General features: G+C 41.4%; 1 protein-coding gene across 7 annotated transcripts in view; it reads right to left on the bottom strand.

The window, feature by feature from the left end:
* unc80 (unc-80 homolog (C. elegans)) overlaps positions 1-21,545 on the bottom strand; it is a 338,459-nt gene extending 316,914 nt beyond the window's left edge. For 5 of the 7 annotated variants that reach the window (XM_087988738.1, XM_087988739.1, XM_087988741.1 and 2 more), the window contains exons 1-3: positions 21,170-21,545; positions 4,820-4,868; positions 1,675-1,831 (exon numbers count right to left, since the gene is read on the bottom strand). In XM_087988738.1, the coding sequence (XP_087844864.1) occupies positions 1,675-1,831; positions 4,820-4,868; positions 21,170-21,261 (298 nt within the window). In that variant the 5' untranslated portion in view covers positions 21,262-21,545. Of the gene's footprint in view, positions 1-1,674; positions 1,832-4,819; positions 4,869-19,656; positions 19,767-21,169 lie in introns of all 7 variants that reach the window. The other 2 variants (XM_087988742.1, XM_087988743.1) reach the window with 2 other exon arrangements.
* Positions 21,546-21,749: the final 204 nt, after the last annotated feature.

Raw genomic sequence — 21,749 nt, 5'->3', positions numbered from 1 at the left:
AGAATAGATCGACCATTTCAGAAGATGTACATTTTTAAAATGGCCTTTCCAAAAGTGTGTATTTTTTTCCCAATATGAAATGTGTTTGAATAACTGATCTCAGAGATTGTTAGAAGCTTATTTCTTTAATGTCAATTTTAAAAGACATTGAGGTGCTTCATAATGGGTTTTGGATAGGTGGCTCTACAGGATACATGAGGAGCATGGAGGGCATGAGATGAATGGTGGGGGTTGAGGTTTTGGGGACATAAAAATGATGCTGAGAGCTCAGCTGCTGGCCCTGAGAATAAAGGAAGGCCTCCTAAACAGCCTGGCTCCACAGTCACACCATTCCTATACTCACCACATACTTGTATCATGGCTCACAAAACCCAATCATTCTCTGTCCATGTTGATGAATCAAAACAATGATGGGAATGAGATTTAGAAGCACGTTTTGCGTTTCAGCAACCAGAAAACACCACAATTCCAACTTCCCCGTTCCCACATGGAAATCTGGCCATATAATCCCCATTTCAAAATGTACGTTCAATGGTTAAGAACAAATTTGAAAACTAAAATGCCCATTAATTAGCGGTGACTGGATGTGGTGTAATGACAGATTTTGCAGTTTAGACATGGAAACATGATCTCTGTGTATCATTCCAATAAGTTTCAGGTCAGAAAATTCCAACTGTTGAATAAGGAATTATATAAATGGGCTTATGTGGTGACAAATGTTTAATTTCTTAGCCTTGGGTACTCCTCATCTAATGACCTGAAAGCTCATTTACTCAACTAACTGCATCATTTTTCTCAAATTATTTAAAACTTTATACTACCTCCTCAAAAGAAGTCAACAGCAACAATGAAAATAATTTGTCAGCAATTACAACTTATAGATTATGATTTTGGGGATAGTTAGTTTAGGACCACATTTTATTTGTTCCATCGTCCTGACTATCAGTCACTAATCCCCAACAAAGCGAGTCAAAATTTTCGGAAAAAAACATTATCCACCATACTTTCCTGTTTGGCGACAGAAAACCTGCGCTTTCACAAACTTGAGACGTTTTTATAATTTGTTAATAATTACCACTTTTGGACTTAGTGTCATGGAATCCCTACAGCTTTGAAGCAGACCATTCGGCCCATCAAGTCCACACCAATCTTTCAAAGACCATCCCACCCAGACCCACCCCCGACCTAATCCCTTTAACCCAGAATTTCCCATGGATAATCCACCTAGTCTGCACCTCCCTGGACACTATGGGCAATTTAGCATGGCCAATTTACCCAGCCTGCACACCTTTGAATTGCAGGAGGAAACCAGAGCATCTGGAGGAAACCCACACGCTGACATGGGGAGAGCATGCAAATTCCACGTAGATAGTTGCCTGTGGCTGGAATCAAACCTGGGTCTCTGGCGCTGTGAGACAGCAGTGCTAACCATTGAGCCACCTTGTCACCATTGTCTACCTGGATTTATTAATAGAAAGATTCAATGTTAACCAGCACCTTTTATTTCGGCCCTTGAGAAAATTACAGTTCTAGCTACTTTGTGATGCACACTTTTAAAAATAAATCTGATTTTCTATGCAACAAATATCCAAAATGTAGCCTTATGTGGAATATACAAGCACGATCCTCCTTCCAAAAACAAAAGCAGGCATAGAGGAATGCATAAGGGCTCACCAAGTTTATTCCGGTTTGACAGTAGTGTAGCTGTACAGTGGAGTACATGTGGCAAAGCAGCCTGTATCAGTTCCCAACGTGTTATGCTCTGGATGGCTTCAGAGAGAGCAGGTGAGAGACCATGCAACTTGCTCTCCACCAAAACACGCTCAAAGGACTAGAAACCAATAAAACATAATTAAAAATTAATACTGGCTTGCAGTCGATAGAATGAATAACTTGTGAGTGCGCTTGTTTACAATTGCACTTCAATAAATCATGCATTATAAAGATACATCCATCCAAGAATAGTGATTAAAAACATCACCAAGTGACCAAAAAATGCAAAACAAAGTAAAGAACTGCTGTATAACAGCTTGAACATGTTTATACCAATCTAGAATAATACTAAGTAATTGGTATTTTTGTGAAAATTAAGTATTGAAATGCTACTAACATAGACAATTAGATGAATAATGGTGGGTATCCACCATCTTGGGATATGTTGTGGATCATTGGCTAGTTGAGCTTTGTGAAGAAATATTCTATCACAATTGTTCACGAAATATATGGATGCTTGTTGAAATGTTCTGGAATACCATAACAACATAGGCAATGGGAGTAAGAGTAGGCCATTACACCCCTTGCGTTTTTTTTCTGCCATTCAACCAGATTGTGGCTGATCACCTTATCTCAACACCATTTTCATTCTCTATTCATATAAAACCTTGAAATATTTAATATCTAGAAACCTATCAATCTCTGCCTTGAATATACTCAATGATTGCACCTCCACAGATCTCTGTGGTAGAGGTTTTAAAAGATTCATCATCCTCAGAGTGAAAAAAAATCCTCTTAGTACTTCACTGAGACGGTGACTGCTGGTTCTAGACAGTCCACCCAGAGGAAACATCCTTCCTGCATCAACCTTACTGAATACTTCCCTGGTCTCTCATCATTTAAGAAAATCCAAATTTCAGTTTTTACCTACAAATATGGATAACTTCCCAATTTTCCACATCTGCTGTCTTCTGGCCTAATTACAACCTATTTCAATCGCCTGAAGCCTCTACACCTTGCTCACATCTAATGATTCCAATTAGTTTTATGTCATCAGCAAACTTGAAAATATTAAATTTGGTCGTCACTCCAAATCATTGATGATGTAATTTTTCAACAGTTAGGGCTGAAGTGCTGATCTTTGAGGTACCACGCAGGGTCACAGCTTGCCAACCTGAGAACAAGACATGTAATGCTAAATGCAGGATAAAAAAAAATCACATCACAATTTGCCACTCCAAAGGAAGGACAATAGCTACACTTTTAGCCACACACTGAAGGTTCAAGTTCCAGCTAAAACAAAAAATCTGATAAATCTAACCTAGGTCAATTCAAATTAAGAATTAATTGAAGAAGATTTAATTAAGAATTGAATTCTCATCTCTTGAAGCATGCATCATAGATTTTTTTTACTATCAAAATAACAAAAATATATGGCATATTTCAATCGTTCAATAAAGGATGAACAATTCTCTTTCTTGGTGTTAGGTAAAATGTTAATCATTAATAGCAAAGAAAAATAAACAATAAATATTTTTAAAAATATATAAATGCAAAATACTGCAGATGCTAGGAATCTGAAACAAACACAAAGAAATTGCTGAAGAAACTCAACAGCATTCATGGAGAGGGAAACACAGTTAACATTTAGAGTCCAGTATGACTTCATCAGGAGGATTTATTTTTGGTTCAAATCAGGATGAGTCTGATTCTGCAAGGCAACATTTATTGACTATCACTAACTATCTTAACAATGGTGATGATAGGGTCATTCTTGAAATGTTGCAGCTTGAGTGTTGATGGATATGGGCTAAGGCCTTTAGTGTGCACAGATACTGGCGGTTGGCAATTCTATAATTTTGGCTCAGACGCAATGAGGAAACAATGCTTCTTGTCCAAGTTGGGATACTACGTTTCTTCAATAGAACTTTAGATGATACAGTTCGAAAGCACTGTTGCTTTTTTGAAATTTTACACAAGGTTACAGTGCTGGGGGAATGTTATAAACGTAAGTTTGCAAAGTTTACTGCAATGCAACTTCTAAGCAGTAATACTTGAAGACACTGTGAACTGGTGGTGAAGATCGTACTTTATGAGTTCAGTGGTAAGAATGCATTACAAATAAAAGAATTAAAAGACTGTTGTGCTGTGGGCCAAAAGTGAAAGGCATCACGTGATCTATTCAAAGTTGACCAACAATAGATCTCAGTGACTTGGCTTTTAAAGATTAAAGGGAGGCCCAGGTTGTTTTGCTGGAAAGAAAGTGTTTATGCTTGGAAACGATGGTAGTAGAATTTGTACTTACAATGGTTAGATTGGTATTCTTCAGTGTCCCAGGAAGGTGTTGAAAAAGTTGGGTTGTAACTATCCATTTACTTCCAATCAGCATTTTCTATCAGATTTCAAGGGTCCATATTTTTCACATTGACTGGCATTGAGAAGGGATGGGTGTTGAAAGGAGATATCCTTGAAACTCACGGACAAAGGCAGTCTGCCAGGATCTGACAGCATGAGAGAGCAGCTAACGGCTAAAAATCCCTTCAATTCACAATGCAGGAAAGCTGCTGGAAGCTCATGTTTGAACTGCAAAGACCAAATTCATGAGAATTTGAAATGGGGCTGAAAGCACTTGGGGGGTAGATCATTACGAGTACTGATCACCCTGAAAGACAACGGTGGGGCTAAACATTACTCAGCTGGGCCAAGAAAAGCAACAGATGTAAGCCCAAAGGAGCAAAGAATTACTTTGGACTGGTTCTGGGAAAAAATAATGACTACTGAAGGGTCAGTGGAAAAATACGATGTGAAGTGCAAGTTCTATTTTGTAGTTTCTTGCCTACAAAAACAGTATTTAGTCAATTGTGCTTTTAATCCATTGGTTTCATCAAAATCTTAAAACATGAAATTTTGTTGTGGTTGTCGTTACAGGTATTAACTGGAATTTTTAAAAAAGTTACGATCGCAACAGGAATTGCAGCGGGTGCCACTCGTGAGGTAATGACAATTAATAGCACATTGTAGGTCAGATTTCCGAACTGAACAGAAATGCTCTATAGTTACTTTAGCAACTGAAGTAAACATTCGATATTAAACTAAGATAACGTACCACACAGGAAGCTTCATACTGTTTTCCCAACTTTGGTCTTAGAAAAGCACTGCAAGACAACAAAAAAAGTACGGTTTAAACTACAGTGCAAATGGCTTAGAACACGTTAAGGATTAAACACATTAACAGCTTAATACGAAATTCGATTTCCACTTATCACCTGTTTAGCTGCTCCAAAATTACAGTAAACATGAACAACTCAATAGGAAAAAGTGCCTTTATCAGTATGACATTAAATACAAATTCCAAACTTTAACATCCCTTTGTTTTCTTTATTTCTATTGTTCTGAAATATGCTGGTTTATGAAGAAACTCTTTTAAATTAAAGGACCAAAAACACTGGTTTGCGCGAGTAATCCCATTAATGAGGAAGCTGACTTAATTAAAGCACACCTACTGAACAGTCTCAAAAGAACCACAAGCAAATGACTGCATTTCTGCAGATAGTAATTTAGTTCTCTCACAGCAACAGGATAAAGGACAGTTACTAGGCAGTTTTCTAATACTTTAAACAAAAAAATTCAACAGATCAGAAAAAAGGACAGGAAAAGAAAGACCTGAAAACATTACTCCTTACTTCTACAACTATTCAAAGACAGCGGTGCTCTTACAGAGTCACAAAAAAGCAGGCCTGGAAGCAGCTGTTCCTTTTTTTAAATTAATTACTTTACGACATGCCTTCTCTGCAGAAACACAGATGGTGAGGCAAACGAGCAAACAGATCAGCTGACAATTCCCTATGCTTATTTATCTGATTACACCCAGATCTCAACAAAGGACGAAAAATTAAGAGGGACAGAAAATAAAGAAACAGCAAAAACAAAAATAGTTGGCAAAAGGAGAGAGTTGGGTGGGAGGAGGCAGTGACAGGGAGGGAAAACAGATCCTTCTTAATGGGAAGGAAAATGTTGAAAGGTTATAGCGAACATCTGATCTGCAGCTACAGTACCATCAAATCTGGCACAGGTATGAGAAATGGAACAGTGACTGTACAAAGACCAACCTTCGTGGAATGCACTCTGTCAGAGTGTTCCTTTATAGTAATAGCACAGGCAATGCATCCAGCGACTCACTAAGCATACTATCAAACTTCTCCTGTATATTGCCCTATCTCAGAGTTTTCATCTCAGTCTTCTGCAGCAGAACTCGCCTGCAATCTCAACTACAGATGAAGTAGAAAACAAGCCATCCTTTTCTCCTGACTTGGTTGTAGTCCACACCGTGGTGTTAAGGCCACAGTCAGCTCAGCCGTGATACTATTGAACAGCAGAACAGGCTTGATGCACTGAATGCATACTTTACTCCTATGACCTTTCATGTCTACATGACACACCATGTGTTGACCCCAATGCTATACTTACCTCAAAGGTCCATGCCCATCTCTGTCTGGAATTAACGAGGTAAAAACACCTCTTCCCACCCTACCTCTTGCAAAAATGCCATCCCGTATTCCCAATTCCTCCGCCTCCGCCGGATCTGCTCCCAGGAGGACCAGTTCCACCACAGAACACACCAGATGGCCTCCTTCTTTAGAGACCGCAATTTCCCTTCCCACGTGGTTAAGGATGCCCTCCAACGCATCTCGTCTACATCCCGCACCTCCGCCCTCAGACCCCACCCCTCCAACCGTAACAAGGACAGAACGCCCCTGGTGCTCACCTTCCACCCTACCAACCTTTGCATAAACCAAATCATCCGCTGACATTTCCGGCACCTCCAAAAAGACCCCACCACCAGGGATATATTTCCCTCCCCACCCCTCTCCGCCTTCCGCAAAGACCGTTCCCTCCGTGACTACCTGGTCAGGTCCACACCCCCCTACAACCCACCCTCCCATCCTGACACTTTCCCCTGCCAGCGCAGGAACTGTAAAACCTGCGCCCACACCTCCTCCCTCACCTCTATCTAAGGCCCTAGAGGAGCCTTCCACATCCATCAAAGTTTTACTTGCACATCCACTAATATCATTTATGGTATCCGTTGCTCCCGATGCGGTCTCCTCTACATTGGGGAGACTGGGCGCCTCCTAGCAGAGCGCTTTAGGGAACATCTCCAAGACACCCGCACCAATCAACCACACCGCCCTGTGGCCCAACATTTCAACTCCCCCTCCCACTCTGCCGAGGACATGGAGGTCCTGGGCCTCCTTCACCGCCGCTCCCTCACCACCAGATGCCTGGAGGAAGAGCACCTCATCTTCCGCCTCGGAACACTTCAGCCCCAGGGCATCAATGTGGACTTCAACACTTTCCTCATTTCCCCTTCCCCCACCTCACCCTAGTTCTAAACTTGCAGCTCAGCACTGTCCCCATGACTTGACCGGACTTGTCCTACCTGCCTATCTCCTTTTCCACCTATCCACTCCACCCTCTCCTCCCTGACCTATCACCTTCATCCCCTCTCCCACTCACTCATTGTACTCTATGCTACTTTCTCCCCACCCCCACCTTCCTCTAGCTTATCTCTCCACGCTCCAGGCTCACTGCCTTTATTCCTGAGGAAGGGCTTTTGCCCAAAACATCGATTTCGAAACTCCTTGGATGCTGCCTGAACTGCTGTGCTCTTCCAGCACCACTAATCCAGAATCTGTCTGGAATTTGCCTATTATGTCTGACAGTACATGAGGGTGAGCCAAGAGCTCAGAAGGAGCATAAAGCAGGAAGAACTATCGTCTTCAATCTTCTCAATGACAATAGATACAATGGAACACATTGCAGCAGCCTCATGGTATAGAAAGCCAACCACCCCACCTCCTCTTTCAGGCTTAGGAGTGTAGGCATTTTTGTACTATATCAGTTGTAGTTTGCTCCCTGCACTGCATTCTTCCAGGAGAGGGCAGGATATTAGTGATTGCGTGGCACTGTGTTTGGATGATGTTCGGGGGATAACTCAAAAGCTAGACTCATGTGGAGGCAGCATGCGCAACAGGTTTTTAAGGCTTTCGAGATTGAGGTGGAGTTTCTGGATTTTAGGCACAAGTCCTGGGTGCCAGGTGAGTGATGAGGTTGTGGTGCATTCAATAGAGCGAGGTGGTCATGTTGCAGTGAGTTGGAGATGCATTTGCTGCTTTTAAACAGCACTGAGACCATCAAATCTCTTGTGGGGCAGCTTCTCAGTCCTCGGGCATAAACACCAGGTGTTCATCTCCCTAGCCATCCATTTACACTCCTTTCTGAGGGTAGCCTCCTGACCGTATGCAAAAGCCTGTTTTGTCTCCCTTTGCCCACCTGAGAGTGGGGTCTCCAATGCTGCATTCATCACACTGAAACCCTCTCTCTCTCTTTGCCCAGTGTTTGATTTAGCAAGTTTTTAATTCCATTAATTTTATTTGTGGCAGCTTCCAATAAAGGAAGACAAGCAAGTCGCTCTATCCTGAAAAAGCATAGGTTGACAGCACTATATGTAGCAGTAAATTGCTGATCAACAAAGTGTAATTTTGCCTGGTAAGAGTAGAGTCAACTAATAATATGAGGGGTATTGAGGGGTTCTCAGCCCCATGAGAGTGGATGATTGTCATTTTTGTCTGGGAGGGACCGCCAATGAATGAATGAACAGCTCAGGTGGATTCACTACATAAACACAGTGGCTACAAGAATAAGTCAGACGCTAGGAAAACTGTGGCAAGCAACTCACTTCCTAATTCCCCAAAGCCTGTTGACCATCCATAAGGCACAAGTCAAGAGTGTGAAGGAATACTCCTTACTTGCCTGGATGAGTGCAACCCCTATAACACTCAAGAAGCTAAACACCATCTAGGACAAAGCAGCCTGCTTGATTGGAACTACATCCACAGGCATCCACTCCCTCCACCACTGATGTTCAGTAGCAGCAGTGCATACTATATACAAGATGCACTGCAGAAATTCACCAAAGATCCTCAGACAGCACCTTACAAACCCACAGCCACTTCCATCTAAAAGGACAAGAGCAGCAGATATATGGGAACACCACCACCTTTAAGTTCTCCCCCAAGCCACTCATTATCCTGACTTGGAAATATATCACTGTTCCTTCACTGTTGTAGGGTCAAAATCCTGGAATTCCCTTCCTCATAGCATTGTGGGTCAACCCACAGCAGGTGGACTGCAGTAGTTCAAAGAGGCAGCTCACCATCACCTTCTCAAGGGCAACTAGGGACAGGCAATAAATGCTAGTCAGCCGTCGATGCCCACATCCCACAGAATGAATATTTTCTTTAAAAACCTCATGTTACAATCATGGTAATAAGCTGAGAGCACCAAATTTGTTTGCTGCCCACCTATGATCACAGTAAAAATGGAGTACTCATATTCCACTTGGTCATGTAATTTTATTGAGACCTTCATTTACTGAAGTGACTTTTAAAAAAAGGACAAATTCAGAGCGAAAATGGCTGTTGTGATCACTGATTCTAGATTAGAGTCATGCTGGAAAAACACAGCAGTTCAGGCAGCATCCGAGGAGCAGGAAAATCGACGTTTCAGACAAAAGCCCTTCATCAGGAATACCCTGTTGTGATCACTGAGCCAAAGATTGAGACAAGCTTTGTTAAACCCACCGTGAGTTTCCAAAATCCATCTGCCCTGAAATTATCACTTCAGCCAAAGTCAGTGAAACCAGGCAACTAGGTCAGGATCGATGAATTTGCATCCTGACTAATTTGCAAGTGTATAGTAATTTCACAGATCGGGAGTCAAAAGGCCCACCTGCCCATTAACCAGATTGGAAAAACAATGGGCAGACTCAGGAATACATAAATCAACCTATATAAACAGCTGTTTCTGGGCAACAGAAGCAGAGACAAGGAAAAATTGATTTGTAAGCAAGAACTGGAAGACATTCTCACTGCCTGCCTGTCTCACTCTCCCCTCTTTCATAACAAGCACGTAAACACAAATGCAACTGAAAATACAACCTGGAACAACAACCGTTTGCTGAGAATTCAAGGTTACAAATCTTGCAACTGCTGAAGAGACAAGTAACAGCTAAACAGTCTGAGCTCAGGCTTAAAATTAATACACTGGATTTTGTAATTGGCCTTCTTCTGCACTGTAGAGTCTCTATGATTCCATGATGATGCTGAACTTGCACAAGATACTTTTCAGACTACTGCTTGTGTAAAGTTCTGGATGCCACATTATAGGATGGATGTAAATGCATTGGAGTGCAGAAGCAGCTTACAAAAATGGTTCCAGTGATGAGGAACTTCGGGTGTGAGGATAGATTGAAGAACATGGGACAGTTTATTTTGAGAGAAGAAGGAAATTTGATGGAGGCTTTCAAAATCATTTGTTGGCTGGATACAGTGCTGAGGGAGAAACTGTTCCTGCTTATAAAAGGTTCACGAGGAGGAAGGTGGAGATTTAAAGCGATCTGCAGAAGAAGCAAGGGCGCAGTGAGGAACAAAAACTTCCTTCACTCAGCAAGTAGTTAGGGGATGGAATGCACTGCCTGGAGCTGTTATGGAGGCAGATTCAATTGAGGTATTCAAGAGGGCATTGAATATTTAGGTCAAAATCATGTGCAAGGGTAGGGGATAAAGCAGGAGATTGTCACTGAGTAATGATACTCCTTTAACGAGCCAGTGTAGGAAGTCTGGGTCAAATGCCCTCTTTCGGCTCTGTAACACTTCTGTGATTCTGTGACCTCAAAGACTCAATCATCATTATAAAAGCCTTTTTCGACCGAATAGTCTATTTTAACATGCTTTAAATTCCATCAACTTTATTCAATGCAGATTCCCTTTAGAATGTTATACTGCAACTGGTTTTAACTTCCTATCTGTACAGACACACCCCACTTCCTTTTAAAGGTGGAGTAGCAGATAGTGAAGGGGACTGTCAGAGAATGCAGCAGAATACAGATAGATCGGAGATTTGGGCGGAGAACTGGCAGATGGAGTCCAATCTGGGCAAATGCAAAATGATGCATTTTGGAAGATCCAATTCAAGAGCGAACTATACAGTAAATGAAAAAGCCCTGGGGAAAATTGATGTACAGAGAGATCTGAGTGTTCAGGTTCATTGTACTCTGAATGTGGCAACACAGGTCGAAAGAGGGGTAAAGAAGGCACATAGCATGCTTTCCTTTATCGGGCAGGATATTGAGTACAAGAGCTGGCAGGTCATGTTACTGTTATGTGGGACCCTGGTTCGGTCGCATTTGGAATACTGCATATAGTTCTGCTTGCCACATTACCAAAAGGATGTGGATGCTTTGGAGAAGGTGCAGAGGAGGTTCACCAGGATGTTGCATGGTATGAGTGCTAGCTGTGAGGAGAGGTTGAGTAGATTCAGATTATTTTCATTAGAAAGACGAAGGTTGAGGGGGGACCTGGTTGAGGTCTACAAAATCATGAGAGGTATAGACAGGGTGGATATCAAGAGATTTTTTTTTTCCCAGAGTAGGGGACTCAATTTCTAGGGGTCATGAATTCAAGGTGAGAGGAAAAAGTTTAAGGGAGATATGCATGAAAATTTCTTCATGCAGATGGTGGTGAGTGCTCAGAATGCGTTGCCAGCAGAGGTGGGCATGATAGCATCACTTAAGATGTACCTAGATAGATACATGAATAGGCAGGAAGCAGAGAGATATAGATTCTTAGAAAATAGGCAACAGATTTAAGTAGAGGATTTGGATTGGCACAGGCTTGGAGGGCCGAAGGGCCTGTTCCTGTGCTGTAATTTTCTTTGTTGTTAAGCTCACTACCTGGTCTGTGCATATATTTGATTTCACATTTTGATAAGTTTTCTCTCAGGGAAATCAAATGAGAGGAGCTTAAAGTTAACAAATGCCACCATCCCTCCCCCACCCCCACCCTCCCGCACCTAGTAGCAATGACCACCTTGAATGGAAATGGCACAGGCAAGTCATAAATTGCAAACACATGGTCAAAATGGGGCAGGTGAATTCTGAGGCAGACTGATTCTTGTCTTGTATTTTTGAGACCTAACAATGTTGTCAAAGTCCCAGAGGATCATTGGGCTGTTATCTCATTCCAGAGTGATGACTGGTCGTCGTTTAACCTGAGGGTCAGCCTGCCTCAAGCAGGGGGGAAGGTTGAGAAGATGGGACCTTCACAGTGACTCTGCACTGTTGGCATCACTCAGGCAACTGTTGACTAACTGACTGCCCCTTCCTAGATTCATGCAAACATGTAATAGTCTAATTTTTAAATAGATCTAAATCAAAGGCAATGTCTTCTCAATTTACTTTTGACTCAACTAAAGGTTATTTTAATGCAGTGAAAGACTAAATTGGCAGAGAGAAGAGGCCAAGCTAGAATTTTTTAAAAATGGGCTTCCAAAGTCTGAGAATTTACCATTATGGTTTAATCGAGTCATTGAGCTTTATAGCATGGAAACAGACCAACACATCCACGCCAACCAGATAACCTAAATTAATCCAATCCCATTTGCAGGCATTTGACCCATATTCCTTTAAACCCCTCCCAATCATATACACATTCAGGTGTCTTTTAGTTGTTATAATTGTAATAATTTCAGCCTTTGCATCTTCAATTCAAACAGGTATGTTCCTCTGATAATGGATTGCTATCAGGAAATGTAGATAGAAAGATATAGGAAAGGGAGAAATTAACTATTGTCAAATTGATCATTGTTGTTTGTTAGAACATAGACATAGAAGAATATAGCGCAGTACAGGCCCTTCGGCCCTCGATGTTGCGCCGATCCAAGCCCACCTAACCTACACTAGCCCACTATCCTCCATATGCCTATCCAATGCCCGCTTAAATGCCCATAATGAGGGAGAGTCCACCACTGCTACTGGCAGGGCATTCCATGAACTCACGACTCGCTGAGTAAAGAACCTACCCCTAACATCTGTCCTATACCTACCCCCCCCTTAATTTAAAGTTATGCCCCCTTGTAATAGCTGACTCCATACGAGGAAAAAGATTCTCACTATCTAAACCCCTAATCAGCTTATACACCTCTATCAAGTCACCCCTAAACCTTCTTTTCTCCAATGAAAACAACCCCAAGTGCCTCAGCCTTTCCTCATACGATCTTTCTACCATACCAGGCAACATCCTGGTAAACCTCCTCTGCACCCGTTCCAGTGCCTCCACATCCTTCCTATAGTATGGCGACCAAAACTGCACACAATACTCCAGATGTGGCCGCACCAGAGTCTTATACAACTGCAACATGACCTCAGTACTCCGGAACTCAATTCCTCTACCAATAAAAGCCAGTACGCCATATGCCTTCTTCACCGCACTATTTACCTGGGTGGCAACTTTCAAAGATTTGTGTACATGGACACCAAGGTCCCTCTGCTCATCCACACTACCAAGTATCCGACCATTAGCCCAGTACCCCATCTTTTTATTGCTCTTACCAAAGTGAATCACCTCACACTTAGCTACATTGAACTCCATTTGCCACCTTTCTGCCCAGTTCTGCAGCTTATCTATATCCCGCTGTAACCTGCCACATCCTTCCTCACTGTCTACAACTCCTCCGACTTTCGTATCAGGTGTTATAATGAACCTGGGAATGGCATCAAAGAAAGCATAACAATAAACCATCCAGCAATTGCTCTGGATTCTTTAGGAAAACTAGAAAATGACAAAACATTTATTTCAATGATTTGGATATGAACATAGGAGGCATAGTTATAAGTTGGCAGATGACAACAAATTCGAGGTGTAGTGGACAGCAAAGAAGGTAACTCAGAGTATAATGGGATCTTGATCAGATGGGCTAATGGGCTGAGGAGTGGCAGATGGAGTTTAACTTAGATAAATGTGAGGTGCTGCATTTTGGGAAAGCAAATCAGAGGAGTACTTATACACTTACTGGTAAGATTCCGGGGAGTGTTGCTGAACAAAGAGACCTTGGAGTGCAGGTTCATAGCTCCTTGAAAGTTGAGTTGCAGGTAGATAGGATAGTGAAGGCGGCATTTGGTATGCTTTCCTTTATTGGTCAGTGCACTGAGTATAGGACTTGCAAGGTCATGTTGCAGCTGTACAGGACATTGGTTAGGAATAGTGCGGAATAACACTTTTGGAATACTGTGTGCGATTCTGGTCTCCCTCCTATAGGAAGGATGTTGTGAAATTTGAAAGTATTCAGAAAACATTTACAAGGATGTTGCCAGGGTTGGAAGATTTGAGCTATCCGTAGCAGCTGAATAGGCTGGGTCTGTTTTCCCTGGAGTGTCTGAGGTTGAGGGGTAACGTTATAGAGGTTTATAAAATCATGAGGAGCATGGATAAGATAAATACACAAGGTATTTTCCCTGGAGTAAAGGAGTCAAGAACTAGACAGCATAGGTTTAGTGTGACAGGGAAAGATTTAAAAGGGACCTAAGGGGCACCTTTTTCATGCAGAGGGTGGTGCATGTATGGAATGAGCTGCCAGAGGAAGTGGTGGAGATTGGTACAATTACAGCATTTAAAAAGCATCTGGATGGGTTTAGAGGGATATGGGACAAGTGCTGGCAAATGGGTCCTAGATTAGGTTGGAATATCTGATTGGCATGGATGAGTCGGACCAAAGGCTTTGTTTTCATGCTGTACATCTCTATGTCTCCGTAAATGCCTGACTAAACCCAAACTGCCCCCAGCACAACCTAACAAACAAACAACTGGGGCAAGAACTTTTGTTGATTGGGAGATATTTTAGCTTGAATTTAATTAGCAACTAAATATTACAAACAGTTCAAAATAAACAGAAACAGATTCAGCATCAGTAGGACTATCACATGCTGAATAAGCATGGCAGGATTATATCCAACATGTTTTCAAGAAACACTAGCAACATAATTGCTTGTTCCTTCATAAATTTCAACACAAGTCATTCCCACTCAATAAGTAAGACTTTTTACTATCAAGAGGAAATAAAAGATACTAATCTGTTCTGGTTTTAACAACATGATTATCCAACAATCTACTTACAGTTTACCAATAATGCATCTCAATTTATAACTTAGTATCTCAGAATCTATGGCTTCATTATCATTAGACCATAAGACATAGGTGCAGAAGGAGGCAAGAGTGGAAAAGTGTTGTGCTGGAAAAGCACAGCAGGTCAGGCAGCATCCGAAGATCAGGAGAATGGATGTTTCGGGCATAAGCCCTTCATCAGAATGTCCTCACTCTCTGGCAGAAGTATGCTATTCAGCCCATCAAGTCTGCTATTCAATGATCTGATAATCCTCAATTCCATTTTCCTACTTTTCCCCCATAACCCTCAATTCCCTTACTGCTTAAAAATGTACATATCTCAGCCTTCAATATTCTTACTGACCAAGTCTTAACAGCCCTCCATGGTAATGAATTCCATACAAGCACTGCCATCTGAGAGAGGGATTTCCTCATCTCTCTTAAATGGCTGACATCTTGCACTCAGATTATGTCCTCTGGTCCTCAAATGTCCGACAAGGGATAACAATCTCTCCACATCCAATCTGTCAAGATCCCTAAGAATTTTTTATGCTTCCATAAGGTTGTCTCTCATTCTTCTAAACTCCATTGTTTACAGCCCTGACATATTCAACTCCTCCTCATAAGAAAATGCTTCCATTCCCAGTGAACCTTCTCCTGGACTGTCTCCAACACCAGTATCTTTCCTTAGATAGGGAGATCAAAGCTATTCACAATTTCTAGGACAAAACAGAAACTGTCAATGCAGGAAATCAGAAACAATAACATAAATTGTTGGAGAAATATGCCAGGTCTAGTAGCATCTGTGGAGAGAAGGCACAGTTCATGTTTCAGGTCCAATGACCCTTGTTCAGAACCAGACACTAGCACCTTTAACTAAATTCTCTGTCTGGTATCAGTTAGCCAATCTCCTATGCTAAAATACAAGCCTAATAGGATGGCTGTCAGCTTATTAAATCACTTTATGTACCTTTCTGAAAATCAGGTATATTATGTTTACTGGTTCCAGTTTGGGTATTCAGCTGGTCAGTTCCGCAAAAAATTCTAATAATTTGCCAGGCATGTTTTCACTTGATGAAGCCAAGTTCACTCTGTTTGATTATGCTGTGTATTTCTAAATGCTTTGCTATTAGATCCGTTATAATACTCTAACACTTTCCAGATGACAAGCCTATAGTTATCTTTTATTTTGTCTCTTTTCCTTTTTGAACAAGATGTATTATATCATCAGTTTTTCCAAACTTCTGGGATATTTCTAAAATCTGAGATTTCTTGAAAGATTACTGCCAGTACATCCACCACCCTTGTAGTCATGTCCTTTAATATGCTATTATGCTACTCATGTGACTTACCAGACTTTAGCACCATTAGTTTCTCTAGCATGTTTTTTATAGTGATATTTTTTGTATTTATTTCATACCTATCTCCTTTTGCCCTGATTAGTTAGTACTTTTAGAATGCGATTATTGCCTGCTACCATGAAGACTGATGCACAGTATTTATTCAACTTGCCGGCCATTTTCTGGTTCCCCAATATTACTTCCACAATTTCATTTTCTATATTCACTTGGCCTCATTCTTCTTTTTATATATTTGAAGAAGTTCTTACTTTCTGTTTTTATATTGCTTGCTGGTTTGCCCTGACAGTTTATTTTCATCCTCATTGGTTTTGGGTCATCTTTTGTTGGCTTTTAAATGTATATTTTTCCCAATCATCTTGTTTATCACTTTGTCACATTGTACATTTTTTCTTTTCAATTTGATTCTATCATTAACTCCCTTGGTTAACTATGATCAATTTTTCCCTTTTCTTGATTTTTTTCTTTCTTACTGCTATAAACTTTGTTGTGCATCATGAACTACCATTGTTCAAAGCCATCTTTTCTGCTAAATCCATTTCATATTCAACTCTCATTCCTTTGTAATTACACTTACTTAAGTTTAGTACTGTTGCTTCTGACCCAAGCTTCCCACACTCAAACTGAATGCTAAATTCTTTCATGTCATGGGTACTAGGAAATATTTTACTCCATTTATAGAAACTTTATGTAAAATAACCTGTGAATACTATGATTAAAACAACTAGCAGGCCTATTGCATTCATTAAGCATTAGGTGTGAATGCAAAAGTTGACCACATACAACTTTCAAGACTTATAAATTAATAGCAAAACATAAATTATTTTCCATCTTTTTCATAACATTACTCACACAATTTGTGCAACAATGTCCAAATGCCAATGGCTGTACTAGTGCATCTGTTTCCAGAAATATTTTCTTAACAGTTTGTAATTATTGTACATCAGGGATATAAGTAAATTGAAATGGTGAAGATAGTAGAATATTGCAAGGAGAAATTGCTGGAAACATAATATGCAAGTGAGCAAATAGCATCATTTTTAGTTATATTTTTGTGATATAAGCATGCTATATCAGAAACACAGCAAATTAATTCCAGAAAGCAAATCCTTCAAAATAATTCTTTATTGTTTTTTTCAATGCTTCTGGGCCAAAGTGATATGTTGCAGCAGTTTATATGTGCCTAGTTTATCATGTGACATTTGCTCACATAAAATTTGCTCATTGTTTGCCAATTGTAATGCATTTACCTTAGCTGAATGTCTTAATATCGTCTGCTACTCCTGCCAACTCTGTTGTCATTGCATGTCATGCTCATCTAAATTGTGTCAAACTCAGCTATTCACTGTAGCTAACCTGTAACCACTGTGTGATATCTGTCACGCAACCATGATCCCTTTTTCTGCTGCCTCTGGAAGAGATTTCTGTCACATTTGAGATCTAATCAAATGGTCAACATACTGATATTTTATTTTCTTGACTTTGTTTTGAAGAGTTCCTATTGTTCTTGGAATTTCAAGCAGCTTGTCACTTGTCTTCAGGTCTGTATATGGAAATTTAACCTTGTATATTTCAGAAACCCCTATTTTCTTCCACTGTTAGCACATTGTTCATCTTCACATAATTACTTCTAGCTATCTTATCCTTTTAATTTCTGTAAACATTTGTTATCTTTGCCATTTTCTGATTCTGCAACTGGTGCTATGCAGTCATCAAACCATAACTTTGCTGTGTTCTTGCCTCCAGTTTTTATGCCTGGATATACGTTGGATTTTCTGAATGTGATCTGTGTAAAATAACACTTAGCCAAAGTTTGGGAGAAGATTTGTAGCTCGGGTGCTCGTTGTTGTGGTTCTGTTCGCCGAGTTGGGAATTTGTGTTGCAGATGTTTCATCCCCTGTCTATGTGACATCCTAGTGCTTGGGAGCCTCCTGTGAAGCACTTCTGTGATGTTTCCTCCGGCATTTATAGTGATTTGTATCTGGCGCTTCCGGTTGTCAATTCCAATTGTCCGCTGCAGTGGCCGGTATATTGGGACCAGGTCGATGTGCTTATTGATTGAATCTGTGGATGAGTGCCATGCCTCTAGGAATTCCCTGGCTGGGAACAGCCAGGGAATTCCTAGAGGCATGGCACTCATCCACAGATTCAATCAATAAGCACGTCGACCTGGACCCAATATACCGGCCACTGCAGCGGACAGCTGGAACTGACAACCGGAAGCGCCAGATACAAATCACTATAAATGCCAGAGGAAACATCACAGAAGCGCTTCACAGGAGGCTCCCAAGCACTGAGGATGTCACCTAGACAGGGGACGAAACGTCTGCAACACAAATTCCCAGCTTGGCGAACAGAACCACAATATCACTTAGCCTTTGATGATATATTAAAAAATTTGTTTTACACTAAAAAACAAAGGGTGATATGGTAGCACAGTGGTTAACACTACAGCCTCACATCACCAGGGACCAGAGTTCAATCCCAGCCATGGTGACTGTCTTTGTGGAGTTTGCACATACTCCCTGTGTGTGCGTGGTTTCCTTTGGGTGCTCTGGTTTCTTCCCACAGTCCAAAGATGTGTAGGCCAGGTAAGTTGGTAGTGCCAAATTGCCCATAGTGTTAGGTGCATTAGTCAAAGGGAAATGGTCCTGGGTGGGTTACTCCTCAGAGGGTCGGTGTGGACTTGTTGTGCCAAACGGCCTGTTTCCACACTGTAGAGAATCTAATCAAACAAAATTCTCAAGTCAAAGAAAAAATGTAGAAGATTTACAAATAATGTTCAAGTTAGAATTCGGTCTGTAATTCTTTTACAGCATTAACTAGAATGAAAAGCAATGAGAATCTTTGATTCTACCAAAACATGTTTGATATAAATAACTTAGAAAGTTTTTGTGAGATTTTATGACATTTTGTAATACCGAGGAATTGATAACTACTGGTTAAACCAAAACCAAATCTAATTCAACTCTTTAACCTTTGTGCCCAATTACTGAACCAATCTTCAGGGAGCTGAGATTCAGTTTTCACATTGAAACACTTTTCTGTACAAAAGATAATAACCCAGATTCAGTTGCAGTAATAACCAGAAGACTGGCAGTGTTCTCTACTGTTGCTGAATATAACAAAGATCAACTTCTATGATACATTAATGCACAATTAAATGTAAAAATCTGCAAGTTTCTATCAGAGGTACTCTGGTCCTGTAAAGGTTGAACTGTTGCAGTCATCATAGATGCAATCAACACCAAAATCATTGTTAAGACTTGAACTTATTATTAATAACCCTGTACTTCTACACTGTCTCGCACAGAAGACCAGTGACAAACTCTTCATTCAGGAGGAGCTGAATCTTTAAACAATGTCGTAATTATTAATTACTGTTGGAAATGCTAGGCGGTTCTGAGAATTCATTTTTCTATGAGGTAGTAAGACTTGTAAATAAATATAGCATTACACTTTAAGAAGTAATTAATTAATTACAAATATAAAGTTGTGTTCTGCTATTTAAATTTCACCCTTAATCCCATGTTTATTACCCAACCTTGGTTTTATATGCAACCATTTAAATATAGTGTATTTCTCACATTTTAGCCTCTTGCCTTCTGGTCTGTGAGGAATCTTCAATCTGGTTGATTGATCTGTCTTCCTATGAGTTAGCTTTTCTCAGACTGAACAGATCCACTCTAAGAAAAAGCTGAAATCAAACTGATGTTGGAGGAGAGGAAGGGTTCAATCCAGAGTCTAGTAAAGCATTATGAACAGATTTTCTTTACACGAATAGCAATTAACATCTTTTTTTGCAGATTACAACATTTGGACTATCAATACTGCGTATCCCATGCCTACATTAACTCTCTCTGACCCCAGTTTGTTACCTGCTCCACCTGCCTCAACTGCTCCAGCTTCTCTCCCCCCCTCTTTGTGTGTTGCTCTCATTCCGTCTTCCAATGTGAATTTCTCCCTCAGTCTCCCCGACTTTCCTTATTGTTCACTTACCCACGTTATCCTGATATGTTCCACTTTCTCTCTCAGGACACGTTGTATATTTCTCTCCCCAGTCTCTTTCTCCTTGTCGTTCCTCATCCCAGTGTATTTTGCGCTTTCTTTCCCCCACCCTCAGATTTCCTTACCCCGTGTGTTCCTCCCATCCCAGTATATTCTTCTCTGTCCCTGTCCATTTGTATTACTTCCCCCTTTCCCTGCCTCCCCTTTTATATCTTCTACTCACCGTCCCTCCCCAGTTACTGATTCGCATTGCCCGCACCCACAAACGTGTGCATTTTCTCCCTCAGGTGGTGATGCTCTCCTTTACCAGCGCTCTTTCCCGCTGCTTCTATAACTTAGTGTCTCTCACCTTCTCTCCAGTTTGTACATCTCTCTCCCATCCCCTCTGTTCCTCTCCCTTCCCCAATTTGTGTTGTCTTTTCTTTCCTTCTCTCCCTCACTTCGTTTCTCTGCCCGGACTCGGAGATTTCAGAGATTTTCATCTACAGAATCGATAACCAACCAACAAACTCTGAAAGTGGAGGGACCAATACGGCTCAGACAACAGCGTTGCAAATATCCTAGTGAAGACGCTCGTCTATGAAAGCCTCACGATTATCGCCAATATATACTGGGTTTGAACCTGCCACACCTAGTCAGCAAGGAAATTCAGGTCAGTTAATGTTTATTTAATGATACATCAATAGGCAAGGTTTTGACTCACTTAAAAACCATTGGCATAGGGTTAAAATCAGGCCCCATGATGGGTTTTTATTTGATGCAAGGATCTGTTAGGAACCGGAATGCACTTCCTGATGAAGAAGTAGGTGCGTTTCATAATAATATTCAAAAACCATAGGCGTTTCCAGGTGCTAACCCAGATCCGATGGCCCGAACGGTCACTTTATAGCCCGTTATCACAGATGACAGGTATCAGATTGATAAAGGTGTACTGTGAAATGTCTCTATTAACCATCAGCCCCTAATCCATCAAACCCGGGGGTCGCTCCGGCCTCCGCTGTTGGTTCAATGCTGGAGAAGCTGGTGGAGAATGGGCAGGCCCCAGCGGGCCACCCCGGGCTTTATTTACTCGCTAACCGCGGCTGTCCTCACCTGGTCTGCCTCCACAGGAAGGTCTGGATGGGCAGAGGGATGCCCCGGCCGCACTCTCGCTCTGCATCCTCGGAGCTCTTGCGCTTCACCATGCCGCTGTGCAGCCCGCCTTGCCTTCGCTTGAAGCTGGGGGGCTGGAGCAGGCTCGGCCCCCCTCGCCTGCTGGAGCTTCAGCACCCGGGAAGGAGCGGACAGCGCCCGCCTGTCAATCAATCAGCCCGGGGGGGCTGGGCTGTCAAAGGTCACTCCAAATCCAGCAATCCACTGTGACCTGGCGAGAAAGCAAACTGCAACCTGCACAAATGCACTGAATAGTATTCAGAGCGAAAAAAAACAAACAAGGAAAAAAAAATCGGCGCAAACTGTGGCACCATGCAATTAAAAAAAAAGCCAGACACTTTACAAAATGACCATGCACGAATATCCTCCTCAAATGCGTCACTCAGTGAGATACGCAGCGCGCAGAGAAAATAAATAACCATACAATGAGGTCACCACTTGGTAGACGATGACTTGATGGCAAATTATTTCTTTTGATGTTTAGTTACTTTTTTGTTGCAGTGCTGTTCTCCTTTTGTGT

Source organism: Chiloscyllium plagiosum, unplaced genomic scaffold (genome assembly GCF_037043375.1).
Source record: "Chiloscyllium plagiosum isolate Xiang-an unplaced genomic scaffold, Cpla_swu_hap1 HiC_scaffold_7, whole genome shotgun sequence".
Taxonomy (NCBI): Eukaryota; Metazoa; Chordata; class Chondrichthyes; order Orectolobiformes; family Hemiscylliidae; genus Chiloscyllium; species Chiloscyllium plagiosum.
Note: the sequence above shows the minus strand (reverse complement) of the source record. Positions and strands in the feature narration are given on the sequence as shown.